General features: G+C 35.4%; 1 protein-coding gene across 1 annotated transcript in view; it reads right to left on the minus strand.

Annotated features, from left to right (window-relative positions):
* LOC121386109 (basic helix-loop-helix transcription factor scleraxis-like) overlaps positions 1-21,185 on the minus strand; it is a 46,270-nt gene extending 25,085 nt beyond the window's left edge. Inside the window, exon 1 of the mRNA XM_041516907.1 lies at positions 21,031-21,185. Coding sequence (XP_041372841.1) covers positions 21,031-21,185 — 155 coding nt within the window. The remainder of the gene's footprint in view (positions 1-21,030) is intronic.
* Positions 21,186-22,041: the final 856 nt, after the last annotated feature.

Here is a 22,041-nt window from a genome sequence, read left to right on the forward strand (position 1 = left end):
CAGTTTTAAAATGAAAGGGATGTTTACTTAAAATTATAGAAATGTTTCTTTGACTTATGGAATAAGTAAATTAACAATGTTTTTTCAGTTAATATATATGTATAGACTTATTTTTAAGTATGCGCAGTCCGTTGCCGTTTTATCCACCGCATTTGGATCCCATCAGAGAAGTTTATTTAAAATGATGGAAAGGTTTCCTCTCAATATTCCAGGACAAATAAATTAACTTACGGTGGTTTCTTAGAGCTAATCTATAGACCTATTTTCTAGGATTCCCAAATCCTTTCCCTTTTTTTGACCACATCTTAGCTGTAAAATGACAAAAACGTTTATTTAAAATGATAAAAATATTCGCCCTCGATCATTTTTAATTAATAAATTGCCTCATGATGTTTTATTAGAGTTAATCTATAGGCCTAGTTTGGAGGATTCCCAAACCCTTTCCCTTTATAACCGCTGCATTTCAACCCCATCTGTTTTAAAACGACAGAAAAATTCATTTAAAATGATGCAATGTTTCCTCTTGACTTTGTGGAATAACTGACTTAACAAGCAGTGTTTATTTCAGTTAACCTTTAGGCCTATTGTGGAGAATTCACAGACAGACAGACAAACGGACAGACGGACAGACAGACAGATATTTTATTAACGTCTCACCCAATATATACACCATAAAATACATGAAAAACATTCTTAATAAACAATATAAGGGCCACTCATTGTGGAGTTATGAGAGACTGAAAAAAAGCACATTATCAACAGTGAAACATACAAGCAAATTATACGTAATATATATATATATATATATATACACAGTCAAACTTCGATAACTCGATCTTGAAGGGGACGAGGAAATAGTTCGATAGTTATATATATATATATATATATATATATATATATATATATATATATATATATATATATATATAAGAAACATTATTATTAAACAATATATAGGTCACTCATCATGGAGTTATGAGACTAAACTACATTTATATAATATTAAAACATTCAGATATATTATACGTAATAAAAATACAAAGTATCGACATTGAAAATAAATAGAGATATATTAAATACTAGTATATCAATCAGATAAAAAACATTTACGTCTTTTTAAAATACAGTAACATGTTTTGGCGTATAAAACAAACATACGAGAATCGCTGAAGAGCACATATAAAAATGTTCTTCTTCAGACAGCTGAAAAAAAAAAAATTAATTAAAAAACTCTAAAAACAGCGAGTATCTAAGGTCGTCACGTCATATAGAGTGCACTTCATCACAACGTGGAATTCATCTTCAATTAAAAGGTTTTTACACATAGGGCACGTTCGCTCCTCGAGTGGTAAACGTTCATATCTGCCGGTTTCTAATCTTAAAGCTGCAACACCACACCTGAGCATTTCTATGCAATCCTGGCAAGAGAGTTGAGACGTAAAATTAAGTAAAAGTATTCAAGTTTAAAAAGTTTATAGGTTCTAAGTTCGCCAGTATTCTCACGTATCCGAATTGACCACTCTGATGTATATTTGGTAGCGAGTACATTCATTAATACATTAACAATATCAGTATAGATAATACCAGGGTTATACCACTGATCATAACCACACACTTTTAAAATATCATATACATTAAAATTCCAGTTTTTACATCGTACTGAAGAACACTTTTCGCCCAGTTAAAGACCTTATTATTAAGCCTCTCAATATTGGTTTTAGTTAATCTACACCATTGTTATAACACAGCCTTCCTCCGTAACAGACAAACAGGCATCCGACCCATACCCCCCCCCCCCCACCCCAGTACTGCATCAGTAGAAGTGTTGGGGGTGGGATGTAGCTCAGTGGTACATCGGTCGCCTGATGCGTGATCGATCTAGGATCAATTCTCGTCGGTGGACCCATTGGGCTATTTCTCTTTACAGCCAGTTCTCCACAACTGGTGTATCAAAGGTCGTAGTATGTACTATCCTGTCTGTGGGGTGGTGCATATAAAAGATCCCTTGCTTCTAATAGAAACGAAGTGGCGACAGCGGGTTTCCTCCCTCAATATTTGTGTAGTCCTTAACCATATGTCCGACGACATATAACCGTAAATAAAATGTGTTGAGTGCGTCGTTAACTAAAACAATTCCTTCCTTTCCTTCGTTTCAGTAGGAGTGTACTTCCCAACCCCAAGAACGAATCGGCAAACGCCACCAACCGAACTTTGTCATTCGTCTCAGTTTTAAAATCAGGAACAAGTTCATTTAAAATGATGAAAAAATTCATTACACCGGGACGAATTATCCAGAAACTAAGGATTTCAAATTTAACGGTGAAAAATAATTTTGAATATGCAAAAAAAAAAAAAAATAATAATGTTGTGTTTCTTTTCTTGAGATTAATAACAAATTAATGGTAGTTTTTTTTATAATGACATCTTTAATGTTGGTATATAATATATTGTTTTATATATCAATATCAGTAACTGTAGTAAAAGCTATCTCTGAACATAGTTGATCGATTAACTGTTTTAAAGAAATTGTTCACTACCATTGCACTGGCGTAGGAAACGGGGGAGGGGCAAGGGGATATGTGGCCCCCCACTTTTCAGATATTTTGCTTTATATTTGCTTTATAATAGTGTAAAAGTGTGTAAATATAAGTGTGGCCCTTCCCCCCTCCCCCCCCCCCCCCCCCACACTTTTTGGCATCTTCCTACGCTCGTGCATTGTAATACATTTCCGACTGACAAAGCGTTTTCAGTAATTAAAAATAGATATTAAATATATTTTCTTGAATATCAGTTTCTATGCATGGATTTTACCTCCAAATAATGTCGTACTTTCGAACATATATGTATTAGGAATTAAAATGAAACTCGAGCTACTACCAACATTAGGACGACAAGAATCACCTTATGACATTGATACTGTAAACAAGAAACTATATTTAATATGTAAAGAATCATTAGTTAAAAGATGATGTAATAGCAGCAACGCGGGATACTCGATAAATACACCCATTTTATCGTAGCATTCATTCAATTCGCCCTTGCTGTTAATCGAAAAGAGTAGCCCATGAAGTGGCGACAGCGGGTTTCCTCTCTCAATATCTGTGTGATCCTTAATCATATGTCCGAAGCCATATAACCGTAAATAAAATGTGTTGAGTGCTCCGTTAAATAAATAATTTTCTTCCTTCATTCATTCAATTCGTGGTGGATAGTAATTTACTATGTTTTTTAAATAATTTTTTGTGTGAATTCATTCTTGGACATATTGCAATGTTTTATAGTCGAGCATAAATAGTAAAAGATTTTCTAACTGGTAAGGATAACAAACAAAACGTTTTGATTAAATAATGAACATGATATTATTGTTATTTTTATAGCTAGGTAAATAATATAAATCCTTTTGTGTTGCTGGCACCTCTCCTCTAAAGTAGCAAGTGGGCTTGCTAAAATAAAGGTTTTAAGTGCGTATTTTTATTTTTACCGACAGATTTCCCTGATGAAGCCTGAACAGGCGAAAATTTGAATTAAAGAGGGATATATGACTTTTAAAGGAGGCTTCTGACTTTTTATTTATATAAAAAAACCCCAATATATGTATTATAGACACAACATCCGAAAATGAAGAGACCATAGTTTGTAATTAACGAATTATAACAAAGTTAACTGATTTTAACTATTATAATATTTTGACCACATGTGAAGAAGTCTGCGATTGCGTTTCCACAAACATTTTCTTTGGTCACGTCGATCTGCGTCAGTCACCGACATATTCCAGATTGTATAGGAACCAGCATTTAGGGGAGAAAAACTCACCACCACCCCAAAAACAAAACAACCGGACTCCCCCCCCCCCCAAAAAAAAAAAAAAGCACACAAAAAAACCCCAACCCCACACAAACAAGAATTCTGCGGAATTAGATGTCTCGCCTACCATACACGTTTTTGGTGCACTGTGATGAACTAGGTGTAACTATAAACCAAGTTTCATTGACCTAGGAAATATAGTTTGTCAGAAACGGATCTAAACGCAAAACTTTAACGTTAAACTTTATATGGACTAACCAAGTTTTTTTGCCATAGTAACATTTTGCCGATTAACAGAGACTTTTTTGCGAACTTAATTACATATTATTTTTTTTTTCTTCTTCATAAAATACCAGTGACTGTATATTAAATGCGTTTGTCATCGTCTTAATGTTTGTACTAGGACACACTCCATTTTATTTCCTAATATACATTTAGTCAAACGTACAAAATCAAGTGTGGGCTACTTACAAACATTAGAACGATAAGAAACTAATTGAATATACAGACACTGTTTTTCTAACCAAGAATCTATATTCAGTATATAAATTTAGTCGTTATAATATTGTACTAGTCAGAAACATCTTACAAAGGCATCGAACTCTCTCTTTAACGTCAAATTTGATATTGTCGGAAAAGTAGGCTTTAATTAATACCTAGGCTATCAGGGTTTCTGCAAGAGGCGTAAACGGGTATGGCGCCATTTTATTTTTTAAAGTTAACCTTTTGACAAATTTAATGACTCTTATCATTACTGTATAATGTTTTTAACCCTAATCCTAAATCTAACCCATTTTCTTTCTGAGGGAGGCCTTCATACCCCCTGTCGATTCATCACACGTATTGTAAATATTCAATTCCATAGCGCCATACCCAAAAATTATTTTTGCCAAAAACCTTGGCTATATACATGAATAAATTAACGTTTAACGACACCCCAGCACAAAAATACATCGGCTGTTTATGTCACACAATGGTAAATAAAAAAATGAAAACATCAATACAAAAAATTCTAAAATCAAGTTTAAAAAACACAGTATAAAGAGCTGTGCAAAGGAATAAATATCACAGGTAAGTATGTTAAAATTTGAAATAAAAATCAGTATTTCGTAAAAACTTCAAAATAAATTCAGGGTAGACTTGAAATGATTCAATCACATTTTGTCTTCCAAATATATCTTCCCTTGTCGGTCCAAGATGATTACACTCCACCAGAATATGGTGAACCGTCAGTGTACACTGACAATGTTCACACTCAGGTGGAGGATCCTTCTTTATAACAAATGAATACGTCAAGTATGTATGGCCGATGCTAGCATGACACAGGACAATTTCACTCTTCCTGCTCTGCCTGTAGGAGGACTGCCAATTTCCCAGAACTGGCTTTACAGAATGAAGCTTATTCGTAACCGCACCGTTCTAATCATCTTGCCAAATCGAAAGTATATATTGGTTAATATCATGTTTGAGATAGTGTAAGGCACACCAACCCTGGAATGAGGCAAATCCAAAGCAGACTTGGCAGCAGAATCTGCCTTTTCATTACCTTGAAACCAGTATGGCTGGGAACCCAACAAATTACAATATATTTATTAGCAATAGATAAAAAGACACACCTTTGTATCAACATCCCAAATAAGGAATGGTGCAGCTTCATATTTTGTAAAGCTTGGAATGAATGAATGTTTAACGACACCCCAGCACGAAAAATACATCGGCTATTGGGTGTCAAACTATGGTAAAATGCAACAACAGTGTGATGATCATCATCAATATAAAAATTCAACAGTTAAATAAAAACACAGTGTAAAGGACTGTGTTGTAAAAGCTTGGAGACACGAACGTGAGTCTGTAAAAATAATATATTTGGATTCCACAGAATCCTTGATTTGTTCTAGGGCTTCAATGATTGCCCAGGATTTCGCAGTAAAAATAGATGCCGAATCCGACAATCTCATAGAAATTACGATGGAAAAACTAGCACAAGCCACAGAATTCTCATCCCTTGATTCATCTGTATAAACAGGAATGTAATCACGGTAGCTCTCTTGAATTTTCATGAAGTGCTGTTTATAAATAATTGGGTCTGTGTGATCCTTTTTCAGATGCACAAGATCAAACACAATTTCGGGTGCTTGGATACACCAGGGTGTCAGTATGAAATATGAAGGTGTTTCCATAATGTCTGTTAAATCAATGTTGACCCTGGCTATACTGTTTATCCTGAAATTAATGCGCCCCTAAATTTATGCGAGTGACGGTGGGCAGACTAAAATGCGACATGAAAATAATGCGAGTGACCTCCCTTTGAAATATTACTTTTATAACAATACACGTCTGTGTACCCGTCGGTTAAATCAGATTTACAGTTGTCTTCAACGAGATCAACTCACTAACATATCTGTGTACACATCAGTTAACCTGTTTAGTCCCTAGTGTTTTTGGTGAGATCAATTCAAAGAATATGTTTGCAATAATGTACGTTACGTGTATAGTTACCTAAATCTGGCTAAACATTAGCATACATGTACCATTACAAGTTTATCTTCCTTATCTGTGAATGGCAATTTCAACGTCACATTGAAAGAACAATTCACATAGCGGTATGCTGACAAAGTTTCAGAAAATTTGAACAGTAAAAACGAACAAATGGTCGACCTCAGGATTAGCGTGCTCAAACCCATTCACGCGCGATGGATCGTTTTGGCTTTTGACAGGGTGGCTAAAGACCCTGCAATCGTCACACGTGGCTGGCATCTTGCTGGACTATTAGACAATTAGTCTGTCTCGCCTACGATGAATTGTTTTCCAGTTTTAATTTTAATCTTTGGTGGGTTTCTTTTAATAACGTTGGACACATAGACAAAATATAAAAATAAATGCGTCACATTATTAATGCGAATAACACGAATTCGCATTTTTCGCATCAATATTATGATCGCATTAATTTCAGGATCTATAGTATATATCGCCTCTTTACGCGAGAGAGAAAAAAAGAAGAAAAAAGAAGAAAAGAAAGAAGAATAAAAAATTAAATAAATAAAAATTAAGTAATGTGTACATTAACAGTGAACAAACTGTATAGCCGAACATATTAAATTATTTGACCATTGCTTAATATTTACGGCCAGCGGAGTTAAACGTTAAAGTTTGTTTTGTTTAACGACACCCCTAGAGCACATACATGTTTTAATAATCGGCTATTGGATGTTAACCGTGTAATTTTGACATATAGTTTTAGAGAGGAAACCCGCTACCTTTTCCCATTAGTAGCAAGGAATCTTTTATATGGACCATCTCACAGACAGGATAGTACATACCATGACCTTTCATATACCAATCGCGGTGCACTGGCTGGAACATGAAATAGCCTATTGAGCCTACCGACGTGTATCAATCGCAGTCCGACCGCGCCTCAAGCAAACGCTTTACCACTGGGTTACGCCCTGCCCCCGGATTTAAACTGTTCATTGCGAAGTATGTTCAAGAGATTTATGGACGGTAGACCAAAAGTCAGAACAGACGGGGGAAAAAATCATTCCGTTACCTTGCTTAAACTGAAACCAGAGCTTATGGTTTGAAAATCGATAGTGAGCAAGAAACTTCTCTCCTGAAATTGTATAGGAGAGCAATTGCTCGCAGTGTAACAATTCACAGTCATTTTAAATAAATATATTAATGATATTGGCGTGTGACGAGGCGAGCAGTTTTTCGCCCACGTGGAAATAGTTTTGCGTGAGCACACGCGAGCGGAGCAATTGCTCGCGTCAAACCTTAAGGACGGCTGAAGCCCGGGAGGTGAAACCTGTTAATGTAAATGAATGCCTGTTTTAAGATAAATAAATCGGTGTAGCCAGTGTCTTAAAACCTCGTTACGAACTTGGCTCGCCACAATCAGACGCCCGCGACTGACTACAATAGCACGCGCTTTGAACCGCCCCTTGTCTTTTTTTACCTGGCGGGCTAAAAAGGTTCAGCGTTCCGTGTCGTACTCGCTTCGATTAAAAGGAAACCTTGTGGTATATTATCTCCACCAGTAAAAAGAACGAAAGAAAAACAATTGGAAGGCTACTTCAGGACGGTCTCTCTTTGTCCGAAACATGTGGGTATTAAGCCGACAGATTGTGGACAATAACGGTATATTTCATTCGAATAAATTTGATTGTTTTGGCTTGGAATGATGCTGTGGCGTAGCGTGGGTGTACTTGGAGCGAGTTCAACCAGACCAAGCAGAAAAAAAAAACGTCCGCTAGACTGGTTTATGCGCTTAACGGTAAACCAAATGGTCATACCGTAAACCAATCAAATAGTTTGCGAACGTTAGCGGTCTGAACATGGGGAAGGTGCCTCCATGCCCCCCACCCCTCCACAACAGAAAGTTCTATCCCCTAACCCCCAAGGCATGACAGTTAATACGTTAAACTGTGTTAAGCAGTCACCAAAGGAAGTATTAAACAGTGACATATTAAGACAGGTGGCTGTATAATATAAGCCAGTTTAAACGAGAAGGTGATTGGCAAAATAAAAATGTGGCCGCTTTACTTGATTGAAACATATTTTATTGTTTTTTAGAAAGAACAAATGGATTAGGCACAAGTTATACAACTTACTAGGCCTTCTCCATAATACATACATGTCACGACAGTAATGTATTTTTGCAATTTAAATATGAACTGAAATAAATATTATTGAAAGAGAGAAAGAAAGAAAGAACGAAGGAAGGAAGGAAGGAAACAGAGAAAAGACGCAATGAAGTTCTCTATGTGTTCGATAATTAGACAGTAGATTTGCTAAAAGAAAATACAAACCACAACCAAGGCATGGCAATGATTATGTAATGGCTACAAAAAAGAGGGTAAAAAGAAACAGAAATCCATACATTATTTACTAATTACGGGAAACGTGTTGTTTCATTTATATATTTGTGTACATGAACAAACACAAACCACAACCAAGGCATGACAATGATTATGTAATGGCTACAAAAAAGAGGGTAAAAAGAAACAGAAATCCATACATTATTTACTAATTACGGGAAACGTGTTGTTTCATTTATATATTTGTGTACATGAACAAACACAAACCACAACCAAGGCATGACAATGATTATGTAATGGCTACAAAAAAGAGGGTAAAAAGAAACAGAAATCCATACATTATTTACTAATTACGGGAAACGTTTTGTTTCATTTATATATTTGTGTACATGAAAACAATATTTCTTTATCATCTTCTAGGGCGGGACGTAGCCTAGTGGTAAAGCGCTCCCTCGATGCTCGGTCGGTCTGGGATCGATCCCCGTCAGTGGGCCCATTAGGCTATTTCTCGTTCCAGCCAGTGAAACACGACTGGCATATCAAAGGCCGAGGTATATACTACCCTGTCTGTAGGATGGTGCATATAAACGATCCCTTGCTGCTAATCGAAAAGAGTAACCCATGGAGTGGCGACAGCGGGTTTCCTCTCTCAATATCTGTGTAGTCTTTAACTATATGTCTGACGCCATATAACCGTAAATAAAATATGTTCAATGCGTCGTTAAATAAAATATTTCTTTCTTTCGTTTTCGCTATGAGTGGCAGTCCTCCTATAAAGTTTCGCCTTTAGATCCATTTCTTACAAACTATAACTCCTACGTCAATGAAACTTGGTTTATAGTTGAACCTATGGATGTTCATCACAGTGAACCGAGAAATGTTATGGTAGGCGAGATATTTACTTTCGCGGAATTCTTGTTATAAATATCTACAAATTAATCGAACTCACACAATCTTTGCAGAAATCGAATATATCGAAATTTTATTTTGCTTGCACACCATGCAGACAAAGTCGCGTTTAGTACGACTAACATCATTCGAATACCTCCAACTCACGACCACATATCCATAGGCGTACGGGCTCCCATTTTTATAGGGGGTGTGGGGTGGAGAGCAGACTGGTTTTTGACCGATTTAAACGAAATTGGCCTAATCTGGATGACAACATTTATTCACATTAGCATTACTACCAAACAGCTATATAGGGTTGCAAACGAATCACTACGCATTTTTACATGGATTTTGAAGGTAGAATGATGAAAATATATGATAAAAAGATCTCAAGTTAGCACATTTTTGCCCGAATTTTAGGTTTTGTTCCAGCACTAGGGGGCAATTACCCCCCCCCCCCTCCTGTCCCTGCCTCCTGCCTCGTACGCTTATGCAGATATCCTCCTTAGACTTGGAGTAATTCAAAAATAAAACTTACACCTTTTTAAGAGATCAAAGTAGGACCTGACAAAACATTTATGATAAACATCAACTGATTCTTGTCAATATTCGCCCGCCCTTCACGAAAACCGTACCGAACAACAACTTACGCAATATTCCACTGAAATCCGCCTAATCTGAAATGTAATTATCCTCATTATAGCTAATAATAATTAATTGATTAAACGCCAGCACACCTAGCAGCGTGACTTCCATTTTATTCGATACAATGGCGGAATCAGGCTGTCTTCTATTTGTGGCCAATGTCGTAAAGTTCATCCTTTAAAAAAGTGGATGTGGGTGGAAGTGAACACACAACACAAGATAACATGGTGATACACGACAAACTACAATACATATGGGATAATTCAGGGACGTACCTAGCGGGAAGGGGGAGTACAAGGGGGTAGTTGTAAACCAGAAAATACGAAAAAGTGCCCTTTTCGTTTAAAAGTGCCCTTTTTGCCTACATGAAGACATCTCTATTGTTGTACCCCAATTCATTTTGTCTGCCTCCCACTTATGTTAGATTAGCCACGGCTTTGTATTTTAATCCAGCCAGTGCACCACAACTGGTGTATCTAAGGCCGTGTCATGTGCTATCCTGTCTTGGGAATGTGCATATATAAACGATTCCTTAACTACTAATGGAAAAATGTAGCTGGTTTCCACTCTAAAGACTATATGTCGAAATTAGCAAATGTTTGACATCCAATACCTGATGATTAATAAATCAATGTGCTCTAGTGGTGTCGTTAAACAAAACACACTTTAACTTTTTAAAACGGTGTTTTAAAATATTTGTTTTGGTGTCACCTGTAATTTGAAACTTCACCCACCTGTACCTTCAGAGGTGATAGGGTAGTAGAATCGAATCTCTTCTGTGAACCCATTCTCTGTTGTTTTTATCTCGTCACAACCAGTGCACCACGACTGGTATTTGACAGGCCATGGTGTGTGCTGTCCTTTCTGTGGGAATGTACATATAAAATATATCCTCGCTGTAAATGGAAACGTAGCGGATTTTTCTCTAAGAGTGTCTAAGAATGTATATCGGAATTATCAAATGTTTGATATTCAATAGCTAATGATTAATAATCACTGTTCTCCAGTGGTGTCGTTAAACAAATCAAACTTTACATTCATTAGGTTATGAGTAGTTCACAATAAGAACTAAAGTAATATAGTTTTATATGAAACAGGATCCGCATTAATAGCATAAATTACAAATCCTTTAAAGGGGCAGACTCGAGTTTTTAAACACTACGACATATTTTAAACTATTAAAACCGGGTTTTTATATTTTAAATTAGAAGTACTTACATTTTACTGTTTAGAATATTCATTTTCGTACCCCTGAAGTGATTCTGGTCATCCAGGTTTTTGCAATACCCCAACATGGATTTTTCATAATTCTAAAAACGCACGTTCGTCTGAGAAGTAATGGTTATTGAGATAAGGTCTAGTTATTTCTAGACGGTATTTCCTCCATTTAAATACCACAGACTTTAGTTTGACTCTGTTATAACCATATCCAGATGTGTTAAAGGTTTGTAGATTAACTAAAATTAGTGTCCATTTTCACGAGCTAAAACTTGTCTCGGACATTGGAATAATTCAAGATTGCCAACGTACCGGATATATCATTCATTCATTCTAACTTATTTTTGTGCTTACATCCAATTGAGGTTCAAGCATGCCGTCCTAGCCACACAACTAGGCTCTCTGGTGTGTCTGTCCAGGACCATGGGTTAATGGAAAGTTGTTAGTGGTTACTGAGAGAGAAGTCGGTATGGTGACCTATTGAGTCGTTGCGAACCCAACGCCTACTATACTAACCACGACACCACCGAGGCTGGTTATATCAATACTAAGTAAAGATACTGACATACTGTAATGACTAATGAGTTTGCTGTCATTACAAGTAGTCTCCACGAGTACACGAGTACTCGAGCATGAGCCGAGTCTAGTAAGACACAGTTCACAGGACTCGAGTTCCCGTACAAAGAAGAATGCTCTCATTTAATTATATTTTGATATACTTTTTCCACATGCTTGCCGCCGGTTACATTATAGGGCTATGCTATATGGAGAGAAAACAAAAGTCGAATGTGTGGAATGCAATACAATGACATGATTTGGCATCCATGTTCAGAGCTGGAATTAAGATGCATAATGCTATTTTACTTTATTTCTTAGTCCCATTATCATCTAGTATAAGTGTCGGGTACTCGGGCCCGGGTCGAGTTTGACCCTCGAGTACTCGAGTCTAATGACAAGACGTTTTCGAGTAACAGAGCCCTTTTAACGACTAAAATTATATTTTAAAGCGACTATCCAGAGTTTGTTACATTGTTACATGTCTATCATTGACAGATCCTTTTTGATGACTAAAATTACACATATAATATATTTTCCTGTTTAGAATATCAGTGTCTGTATAAACAAAGTGTTTGTTGTCGTCCTAATGTTTGTAGTAGCCCAAACCAGATTTTACTTGTCAATAATTTCGTAGGTATAAAAAATATATATTACGAAGTAAAATCAAAAGTGACTGCTACAAACATTAACACGCGACCGTAAACAGATTGGATATATAGACACTGATATTCTAAACAAGAAAAAGAAAGAAATGTTTTATTTAACGACGCACTCAGCACATTTTATTTATGGTTATATGGCGTCAGACATATGGTTCAGGACTTAATTAAATTAATTTAAAGTGACAGACCCCAGGTTTTAAACACTACGATGGGTTGTTTCACTATTAGAGCCCTTTTTCATCATTGAAATCAAACATTACTTATCATTTATTATTTAGAATATATAGTTCCCTACATACGAAGTGTTTCTCGTCACCCTGGTCATTCTAATATCGCGAAATGCTTTTTTCATAGCACGTACCTCTGAGAAATAACGGTTCTGATACAAATTCTAGTCTTTTGCTAAAAAAAGGTATTTCCCGTTCCAATGTCACAGACTTATTCTGTTGTAACTTTATACTGGTTTGTAGATTAACCAAATTTAGTGTTAATTTTCACAGGTTAAAACTAGGATCTGCGACTTTAATATGCAGCTTTAAACACCAAAAATGTTCTGTTTGTCGGAAATATTTCACAATGTCTGCAAACTGAGGACAGTGCCTTTAACGCACTGACAGACGACCGAGGGATTTGTGTTTGCCATAAAAGTTGCTTTGGTCTGCGTCTATCTACGTCAGTCTGCGTTGGTCGCCGAAAATACACGTTCGTGTTTAGAATATCGGTGTTTGTATAATCACTGTTTCCCATCATTGAAATCTTTGTAGTAGCCGAAATTGGATTTTACCTTCCGACGAGGTAGTATTTCGTGTTTCTTCTCACCAGTTTGTTTGTTGAACAAGGTAGATATTATGGTATTTAAAGGTCGCAACGGAAATGTCAGACGTGTAATCAGAATGATATAGAGGATGAATATCACTTTATTTTTAAATGTCCATTGTACATGCAATTACGTTCAATATATATTAAGAAATACTACTGGCGTAAACTATCTGTGTTTAAACTTGTGCAATTATTGTCTGTTCAAAACAGAACAGAATTATGTAATATTGGTAAATATCTTAAAAATGCATTATGTTTACGTTCTCAACATATTTAATTGTCCATCCTCCAATTATGCACCACTTGTCAAATGTTGTTGATTTCTTTATAAAAGGTATGCCTATGAGACGGAAGGCTTAAAGCTAATAAACTATACTATGTATGAATGTGTGTGTGTGTGTGTGTGTGTGTGTGTGTGTGTGTTTTATTATTATTATTATTATTTTATTTGGGGGGGGGGGGGGTCGTTTTTTGTGTTTTTTTGTTTGTTTGTTTCTGGGTTTTTTGGGGTGGTTTTTGTTTTTGTTTTTGTGGGTTGGTTTTTTTTTGGGAGGGGGGATTCTAGGGTACATACACGTACAAAAAAAAATCAAGGAATGAAGGAAGGAAATGTTTTATTTAACGACGCACTCAACACATTTTATTTACGGTTATATAACGTCGGATACAAAAAATCAAGGATAACCGGATAACTGAATGACTTCTCCTATAGTCACATTGTATTTTGTAGGTGCTCGTGTTTTGGTGTCGGTTGGTCCATCCAGTTTCCATTGGAAATTATTTTGATATTGGATGGAAACGAAATTTTATATATTCTAATTATCAGTTTGATTTTGATAGGCACCGACTCCAACACGTAGATGTAATTCGTATGTTCTTCACCATTAGATCTCTGTTACAAATGATTGTTATATTCTTAAAGGGATATTGATCAGTTTCCAGCCATTGAAAGATGTTTCAGGATAACAGGTTTTTAAATAATAATAATAATAATAATAATATAATAATAACAACAACAACAAAACATATTAATCACATTTTCTTACTTATAATTTCAATGTTTGTATATACATTTGTGTACGTATATCTATATGTCTCTGGTAGTACTGATGTGTGTCTGTATCCAAACAATTTACATTCATGGGTTTTTTGTTTTTGATTTTTATTTTGTTTCGTTTATTGTTGGTATGGGTTTTTTTTTTTACTTTTAACCAAATAACTAACTAAGTAAATACATGTATATAAATAAATAAATTTGTTTTTGCTTTGTATCATTTGTTTATTTTTACTTAAAACTAATTACCTAAATACAGTGCATGTATATAAATAAATAAATATAAAAATTAAATAAATAAATAAATATATAACTATGTTTTTTGTTTTGTTTGTTTTTATTTATAACTAAGTAGTTAATCAACTAACTAAATACTTGTAAAAAAATAATAAGAAATAAATAAATAGAATAAATAAATAGAATAAAATCTGGCTTTTGCCGGAAGTAACACAACGGAGGCAAATGTATCAATAACGACCATAATCCACCTAAAACAAATTGTCAGTCATGTGTTCCATTGTAAACTGGCATTATAGCAGCATGAATTCTTCCTTTTAATTGACATTTGATGTTGTCTCGGCGGAATCGAAACGGAAACTCACATCGGCACAATCACGTGCATCGCGCGTTCAGCGGAAGTATTACACTCGAGGCGAGGAAATCATGGCTTGTCATGCGTCAATAATCACATCCGGTAAAACGTTTGTTCGCATAAAACGTTTCATTCTATTCATCAAAAGACGGCAGCGGAATCTGGAGACGGCGACCATTTAATGTTACACATTTAAAATATATAAAACAAAGAAACGCGAATATGTGATTTCTCGAGGGACATAAATTTGATAATAACTGGTACCGAGTTTGTTATACTATTTATTACCTCCAGCTATTTGGATTTTTTAAAAGCCTTTATATATAGCCTACATCGGCTACACGTCCATGTATATAGAAACGACGTAAACTACTTTACTGTTCTGGATATTGCTTTAACTTTGTATTTAATTCACGGTTCACAGATAATTTTCAAAACCCAAAGTTGTATATATTCTGTAAAAAAAAAAAAAATCTATAATGAATTGCATTAAACTATTATTTTATTACAAGTTTAACACTGAAACCAGAAAGAAGTAAACGCAAACGCTTTAAACTACGAGACGTCATTGTGTGTGCTTTGCCAGATAGTGATGACGTCATATTTAGTACTTACAAGGTGATTGGTTTCTTGGCGTCAATTCGTCCAGTAGTAGTGTACGTTAAACTAATGCATGATAATTTCTCAATGAGATATTATGATTTTTATTTTCCCTGCTATGAGTACATGCTGGGGTTATATATATATATATATATATATATATATATATATATATATATATATATATATATATATATATATATATATATATATATATAGAATACTGGTGGTTATCGTTAAAGGCTTGAAAGGTGCTCAATACTTTAAAAGAGAGTAGAGCATGTAATAAATATATATATTGCACTTTGGTCTTACACTATTACTCAGAGTTTCACGCCCTTCGACGATCTTCAGATAGCTGACACTGGTGAATAGATTGCAGGGTTTTTATGTACTGCGGTTGCGTGGTTTAAAGCTATCTGAAGATCGTCGAAGGGCGTGAAACTCTGAGTAATAGCGTAAGACCAAAGTGCAATATATATATTTATATATATATATATGTATGTATGTATGTATGTATTGATGTATGTGTGTATGTGTGTGTGTGTACACAGTAAAGTTGCATACAACGAACTGGTCGTAAAGGACCGTTTTTCACGCTATATATATATATATATATATATATATATATCTATATCTATCTATATCTATCTATATTTATCTGTATCTATCTGTCTGTCTGTCTATCTATCCATCTGCCTATCTATCTATCTATCTATGTATGTATGTATGTATGTATCTATGTCTACAGGCTGGTAGGATCCCAGTCGAGGCATGGGATTTTTAATCCAGATACCGACTCCAAACCCTGAGTGAGTGCTCCGCAAGGCTCAATGGGTAGGTGTAAACCACTTGCACCGACCAGTGATCCATAACTGGTTCAACAAAGGCCATGGTTTGTGCTATCCTGCCTGTGGGAAGCGCAAATAAAAGATCCCTTGCTGCTAATCGGAAAGAGTAGCCCATGTAGTGGCGACAGCGTGTTTCCTCTCAAAATCTGTGTGGTCCTTAACCATATGTCTGACGCCATATAACCGTAAATAAAATGTGTTGAGTGCGTCGTTAAATAAAACACTTCTTTCTTTCTTTGTATGTATCTATCTATCTATCTGCCTGTCTGTCTATGTATGTATGTATGTATGTATGTATGTATGTATGTATGTATCTATATATCTGTCTGTCTGTCTGTCTAAAACATTTAACTTTATATAATATTATATTTTTAAAATCGTTTTTACCCATGATACAAGTAATTCTGTAAGCAGACTGTCGAAATGGGCCTAAATATCCACACGACCTTGATCGTTTTAATAGACACAAAACCTGATGGCATTCAAAGTGAATAATTTAAAATACATTTTAAAAACAACAAATTACTAAGGAAGTGTGTATTTTGTTCAGTATATTAAAACTGTTACTGTGATGGTATTTTACTGTATCTCGCTGAAGCAACACACGACACATACATTACAGATGCAGATCTGTGCAAGACGTTTCCTTCTCACGAAGATGATCATTAAAAAACATTAATGACAGAAAACTGATACCAAATAGAAATATATTATTTTCCGACGTCGGGTTATTAAGAAAGATATTTCTGACCAAACCATGAAGTATTATTTTCTTTATTTAGTGACAATTTTTTTTAAAAGAATATGTAATAACCTATAAATTCGTCTAGGATTTCTATAATCTTTCAAATGTTTATCTAGAAACGATTAAAACCTTATGTTCTTGGTCGGTTGAACAGTTCTGGGGCCCAGTTCACAATCCTTTCTTAAAGGAACTGACCCGAGTTTGCGTCCTATTGTACGATGTTTCCTAATAACACAGTCTTTGTGGTTAATAAAATTATATATTAAATATATTTCTTTGTTTCAACTATCAGTGTCTGTATAAACGAGGTATGTGTTGTCGTTCTAATGTTTGTAATATCCCATTTATTTTCAACTTATTTTCGTGCTTATATCCAATTAAGGTTCAAACACGCTGTCCTGGGCACACACCTCAGCTATCTGTCCAGGACAGTGCGTTAGTTGTTAGTTGTTTAGTGGTTAGTGAGAGAGAAGAGGGTGTAGTGGTCTTACACCTACCCATTAGGCCCTTAAGAACTCGCTCTGGGTTTGAGCCCAAACAGGATTTAACTTCAAATAATTTCATTCGTACAAAAAAAACCCCTACAAAGTAAATTAAAAAATGACTGCTGCAAACATTAGCACATGCCAAAAATACAGGATATACAGACACTGGTATTCTAAAGCAAAACAAATGTATTTAATATGTATAGTAATTTTACTGTTTTAAAGACTCGGAAACATCTTTCAACTGTTGCAAACTCTTCACAGTCCCTTTAAGTTTTCTGAAACAGCAATGCATCGTTATTGCATGTCTTTCTGTCTGCGAGATCGCAAAGTTGCGAGAGATTAGTTAAGTAAGCCTCTGAATTGTCAAATATACTTACAATAAAATAAGAACAATAAAATAAGATACATTTCTGAGATACTTAACAATAATTAGGAAACACAAACTTATATCATCCACATTCTGACTCGTGCCACGTTTTTACTACAACTTACATTTGACACCCAATGGCCAGTCTGTAATTTGTTTTTGTGCTGAGGTGTCATTAAACATTCATTAATTCGGTGATTGGTCACGACAAGAGAGTCGTGAGCTTCCTCCTATAGACGAGACACCAGATAAGAGATTCATAGAATCAACCACTATTTTGTTAAATACCCATTCGACTCTACATTGTGCAGAGATACGGTTTTGATCAAGGATAACAGCTTTGTCGCTCAGATTCCAGCAATATGAGGACAACGCGAATTCATAAGATGTACAGTCTGATATAAATACTGCAAGCCAGAAACTGTTTCAACCAGAAGTTAAAAAAAAATATTTTTAAGTCTTACCTTATATACACAATTAATCCAATATAATTAAACAAATAAATAAATAAAAATAAATATATAATACTCTTTAAAAGCCCGCACAAAGTTTCAGTTGTCAGGATTCGAACCTACTACATCGATTCGCATGGCATTAACAGCCTCCAAGCACTGGACCATGGAAGCCCAATTAACTGTAGTTAAGAATGTGTGATATTGAGTTCAAGTTGAAGTTCTTTATTTGCTTTGAGTCTTACAACTCATCAGCTAACATAAATAATACAACATAGCTATACAAAATCCACACGTGCAAAACAATGGTGGGTGTGGTTTATATATAATCATGGACAAATGAAGTGATATAAGTTACATTTATTACATTAACTATCATCCTACATTAACTGATCTCTAATTGTATTAGCTTGCACTAAATATTTTTCTAGGTTATTCAATTCCTTATTGTTACCGGTGGTTAATAACAACAATAAACACTTGGCCGCTTATAATAATAAAATTGTATATGTTTACAGCGCAAATCTTTGTATTGTGGACACTTATTATAAAGTGATATTCATCTTCTACTAGGGCATCTAGACGTGGGAGCTAGCCCTGTTTTAATTCGTTATAATGAATCTTCTTATTTAAATATTATCTCCCCCCCCCCCCCCCCCCCCACCAAATAGTTGGGTGTAGGCCTCCTCTGTATATGTCTCGAAGGATACTGGATCAAAACTGACATTTCTATTTATTATTGTTACCTAAATTTTTAAATATAAAACATTTGAATTACAAATTTAGTAAAATGTATCTGTGTAAAAAGAAGATAAGTATGCGGCCTATGAAGGCTAATTTAAAAGTAAACAAATTACATAATGGATTTTAAAGTTAAAATGTTTTTTGAACACTACATTATTTTCCTGTATGCATTTTTGTATTGTTGTTTACTGTTTCACGTAGGTAATAATTAACTTTATTATATAACATTTATTAAAATATCTTAAAATATCAGTGAAATAAAAGTGTTATCAGTCACTCAGTGACGATAACACATTTTAAAGTGAAAATTTCACTATTTCACTCTAAATTGTGTTATTGTCGCTGTAGAAAGTGTTATCTTCAATGTAAAAAAGCCGGAAATATTTTGTTGCTGGCATTTTAAAAATAAAGGTAAATTGCCAAAAGTTATATAATAAATAAATAAAAAAAATTCATGTTTTTTGTCAAATATGATTTATATCTCATCTCGTGAAGTTTGCAATCATATCACACTCGGTGCGCAAGCGCTACTCGGAAATATGATTGCAAACTTCACGAAATGAGATATAAATCATATTTGACCCCCAAAAAACCCCAAACACACGAAATATCCATTGTAGTTAATTTTTCATCAGTTACTTAACTAAAATATTTGAGTTATATTATGTGTTTCTCTTGTAAATATATATATATATATATATATATATATATATATATATATATATATATATATATATGTTTTTAATTGCAGGCATTATATTATATATACATGTATACATATATAAATGACCAATGTTACATAAATGGTCAATACCTTGAGTTTAGAATAATATTTAAATTTTAGAGAGAAAAAAGGTCTTTATTTTGCCATATGTTAGTGTAATATACTGACACTGTGACAACCTGGAACTATAACGTAAGAAACCCGCAAAAATACGTTTTAAATTGAAACACAAATACTGTATGAAACAATAAGACTATTAGGAAAATAATTAATGAAGGATATAAATCAGAAGAGAAATTATAAAAATTTAAATAAAACACAATGTATATAAATAAAATAATATATATATATATATATATATATATATATATATATATATATATATATATATATATATATATATATATATATATATAATAAAATAACAGTCATTAACTTTGTTTTTATTTATTATAATTTTGTCTTTATTTAGCCTATTACAATAATTCTATTTTTCCTTCAAATGCGTTTTAATATTTTTTTTCAACTGGTCCAGACTCTCTTGCCAGGTGCCCATGCTAATAAGGACATTACGTATCACAAAGGCTAAACCAGTGTTGTCTTTCTTCGTATTGTAAATTAATTACCAGCCTGGCGCAAATGTATCGAAGCCTGGTTATTAAACATCCCTTAGTTAGATCGATCGACCAAATGAGCGCCCGCTTGGCCTGGCTATCTGCCCGCCTCAAGGTAGTGATTAGAAGAAACATTTAATAGCCGTAGTTTCGCACAATCTGGTCACCGAACACGCCTCTTAATGACCATGCTGCGCGAGCTAAGCGCGAACTGACCACGCTCTCCGACGGTATAGAAAAAACGACTGACCCCCAAAGGTGAAAAATGGTGTGGTCAGACAAGGACTTTTTGACTCGCAAATATGCTCTGGTCAAATTGTGTGCTGACCAAATTGCTAATATGGTTGTCCGGGAAGCAGACGACCCCGTGGCGACATTGTCTCACCTTTTTGTTGAGCGCCGTCGCGCGTGAAACGGCCCGTGACCTTTGCCATCGCGTGACGTCGTCGGCTGTTGAAAAGAGGCCATCGGGGCTCGTGCAGCACGGCGCGAACTCTGACCAGACGATACCAGTGGGCAGACGTCCGCGCGGCGATGCATCATCTCTGGCGCAACTCTACGACACTACAAAGAGAGAGCGCGTGACTGGCACGCGCCGATGTCAGAGATGTCAGAGCAGACGTAACGCCCGTCACTACACTTCTTGCACGTCCATACACCGGGACCCTGCCGTCTCGTGTTCCCCTCCGTACAGTTACAGTTACATGACAGATTGCCAGTGATTGCAGAGTCGCTGCACGTTGGCCCGTACACGGGGAGTGAGGGAAATGATATCAATATGCAATCCCGGCGATTGACCACGGCAATCAGCAATACCGTGGAGACTGCCGTTGATTTTTTTAATTCTCCATGGCCTTTTTTTTGTTTTTTGTTGTTGCTATGGACTATATTCGGGTTTTTTTAATGCATGTTTTGGGGGGGTTTTGTTGTTTTTGGGGGGTTTTCGTAGACATATTCTTAATTGCAGGGCTTGGATGGTTATGGCCTACTTTCTCCTCCTATAAACATTTGATCCTCAGTATATAACCATAATCCAAGAATTGCAATTTGGGAAATTAAATTCTGAAATTATTAGGGGAAGGATTGTCACATTTTACAGACGCAGACGTCAAAATACACCAGACGTTGCAACAACCGGCACAACCACACCCAGGTTTAGTTTCGGTGTGTTTTGGCATACCAGGGCATCCCCCCCCCCCCCCCCCGGTCATTCCCCCCCGGTACATTCCCTCCGGTCATTTCCCCCCTGGTATTTCCCCCCTAGGTCACCCCCCCCCCCCCCCCAGTCATTTCCCCCCTATTATAAAGAATTGTATTTTATTTAACTGAACAGTGGGATTACATCTGCAGATTGTGGGCATTTCCACGTAAGAAAAGCAACACACGTCTGTTGTCA

Source organism: Gigantopelta aegis, chromosome 12 (assembly GCF_016097555.1).
Source record: "Gigantopelta aegis isolate Gae_Host chromosome 12, Gae_host_genome, whole genome shotgun sequence".
NCBI lineage: Eukaryota > Metazoa > Mollusca > Gastropoda > Neomphalida > Peltospiridae > Gigantopelta > Gigantopelta aegis.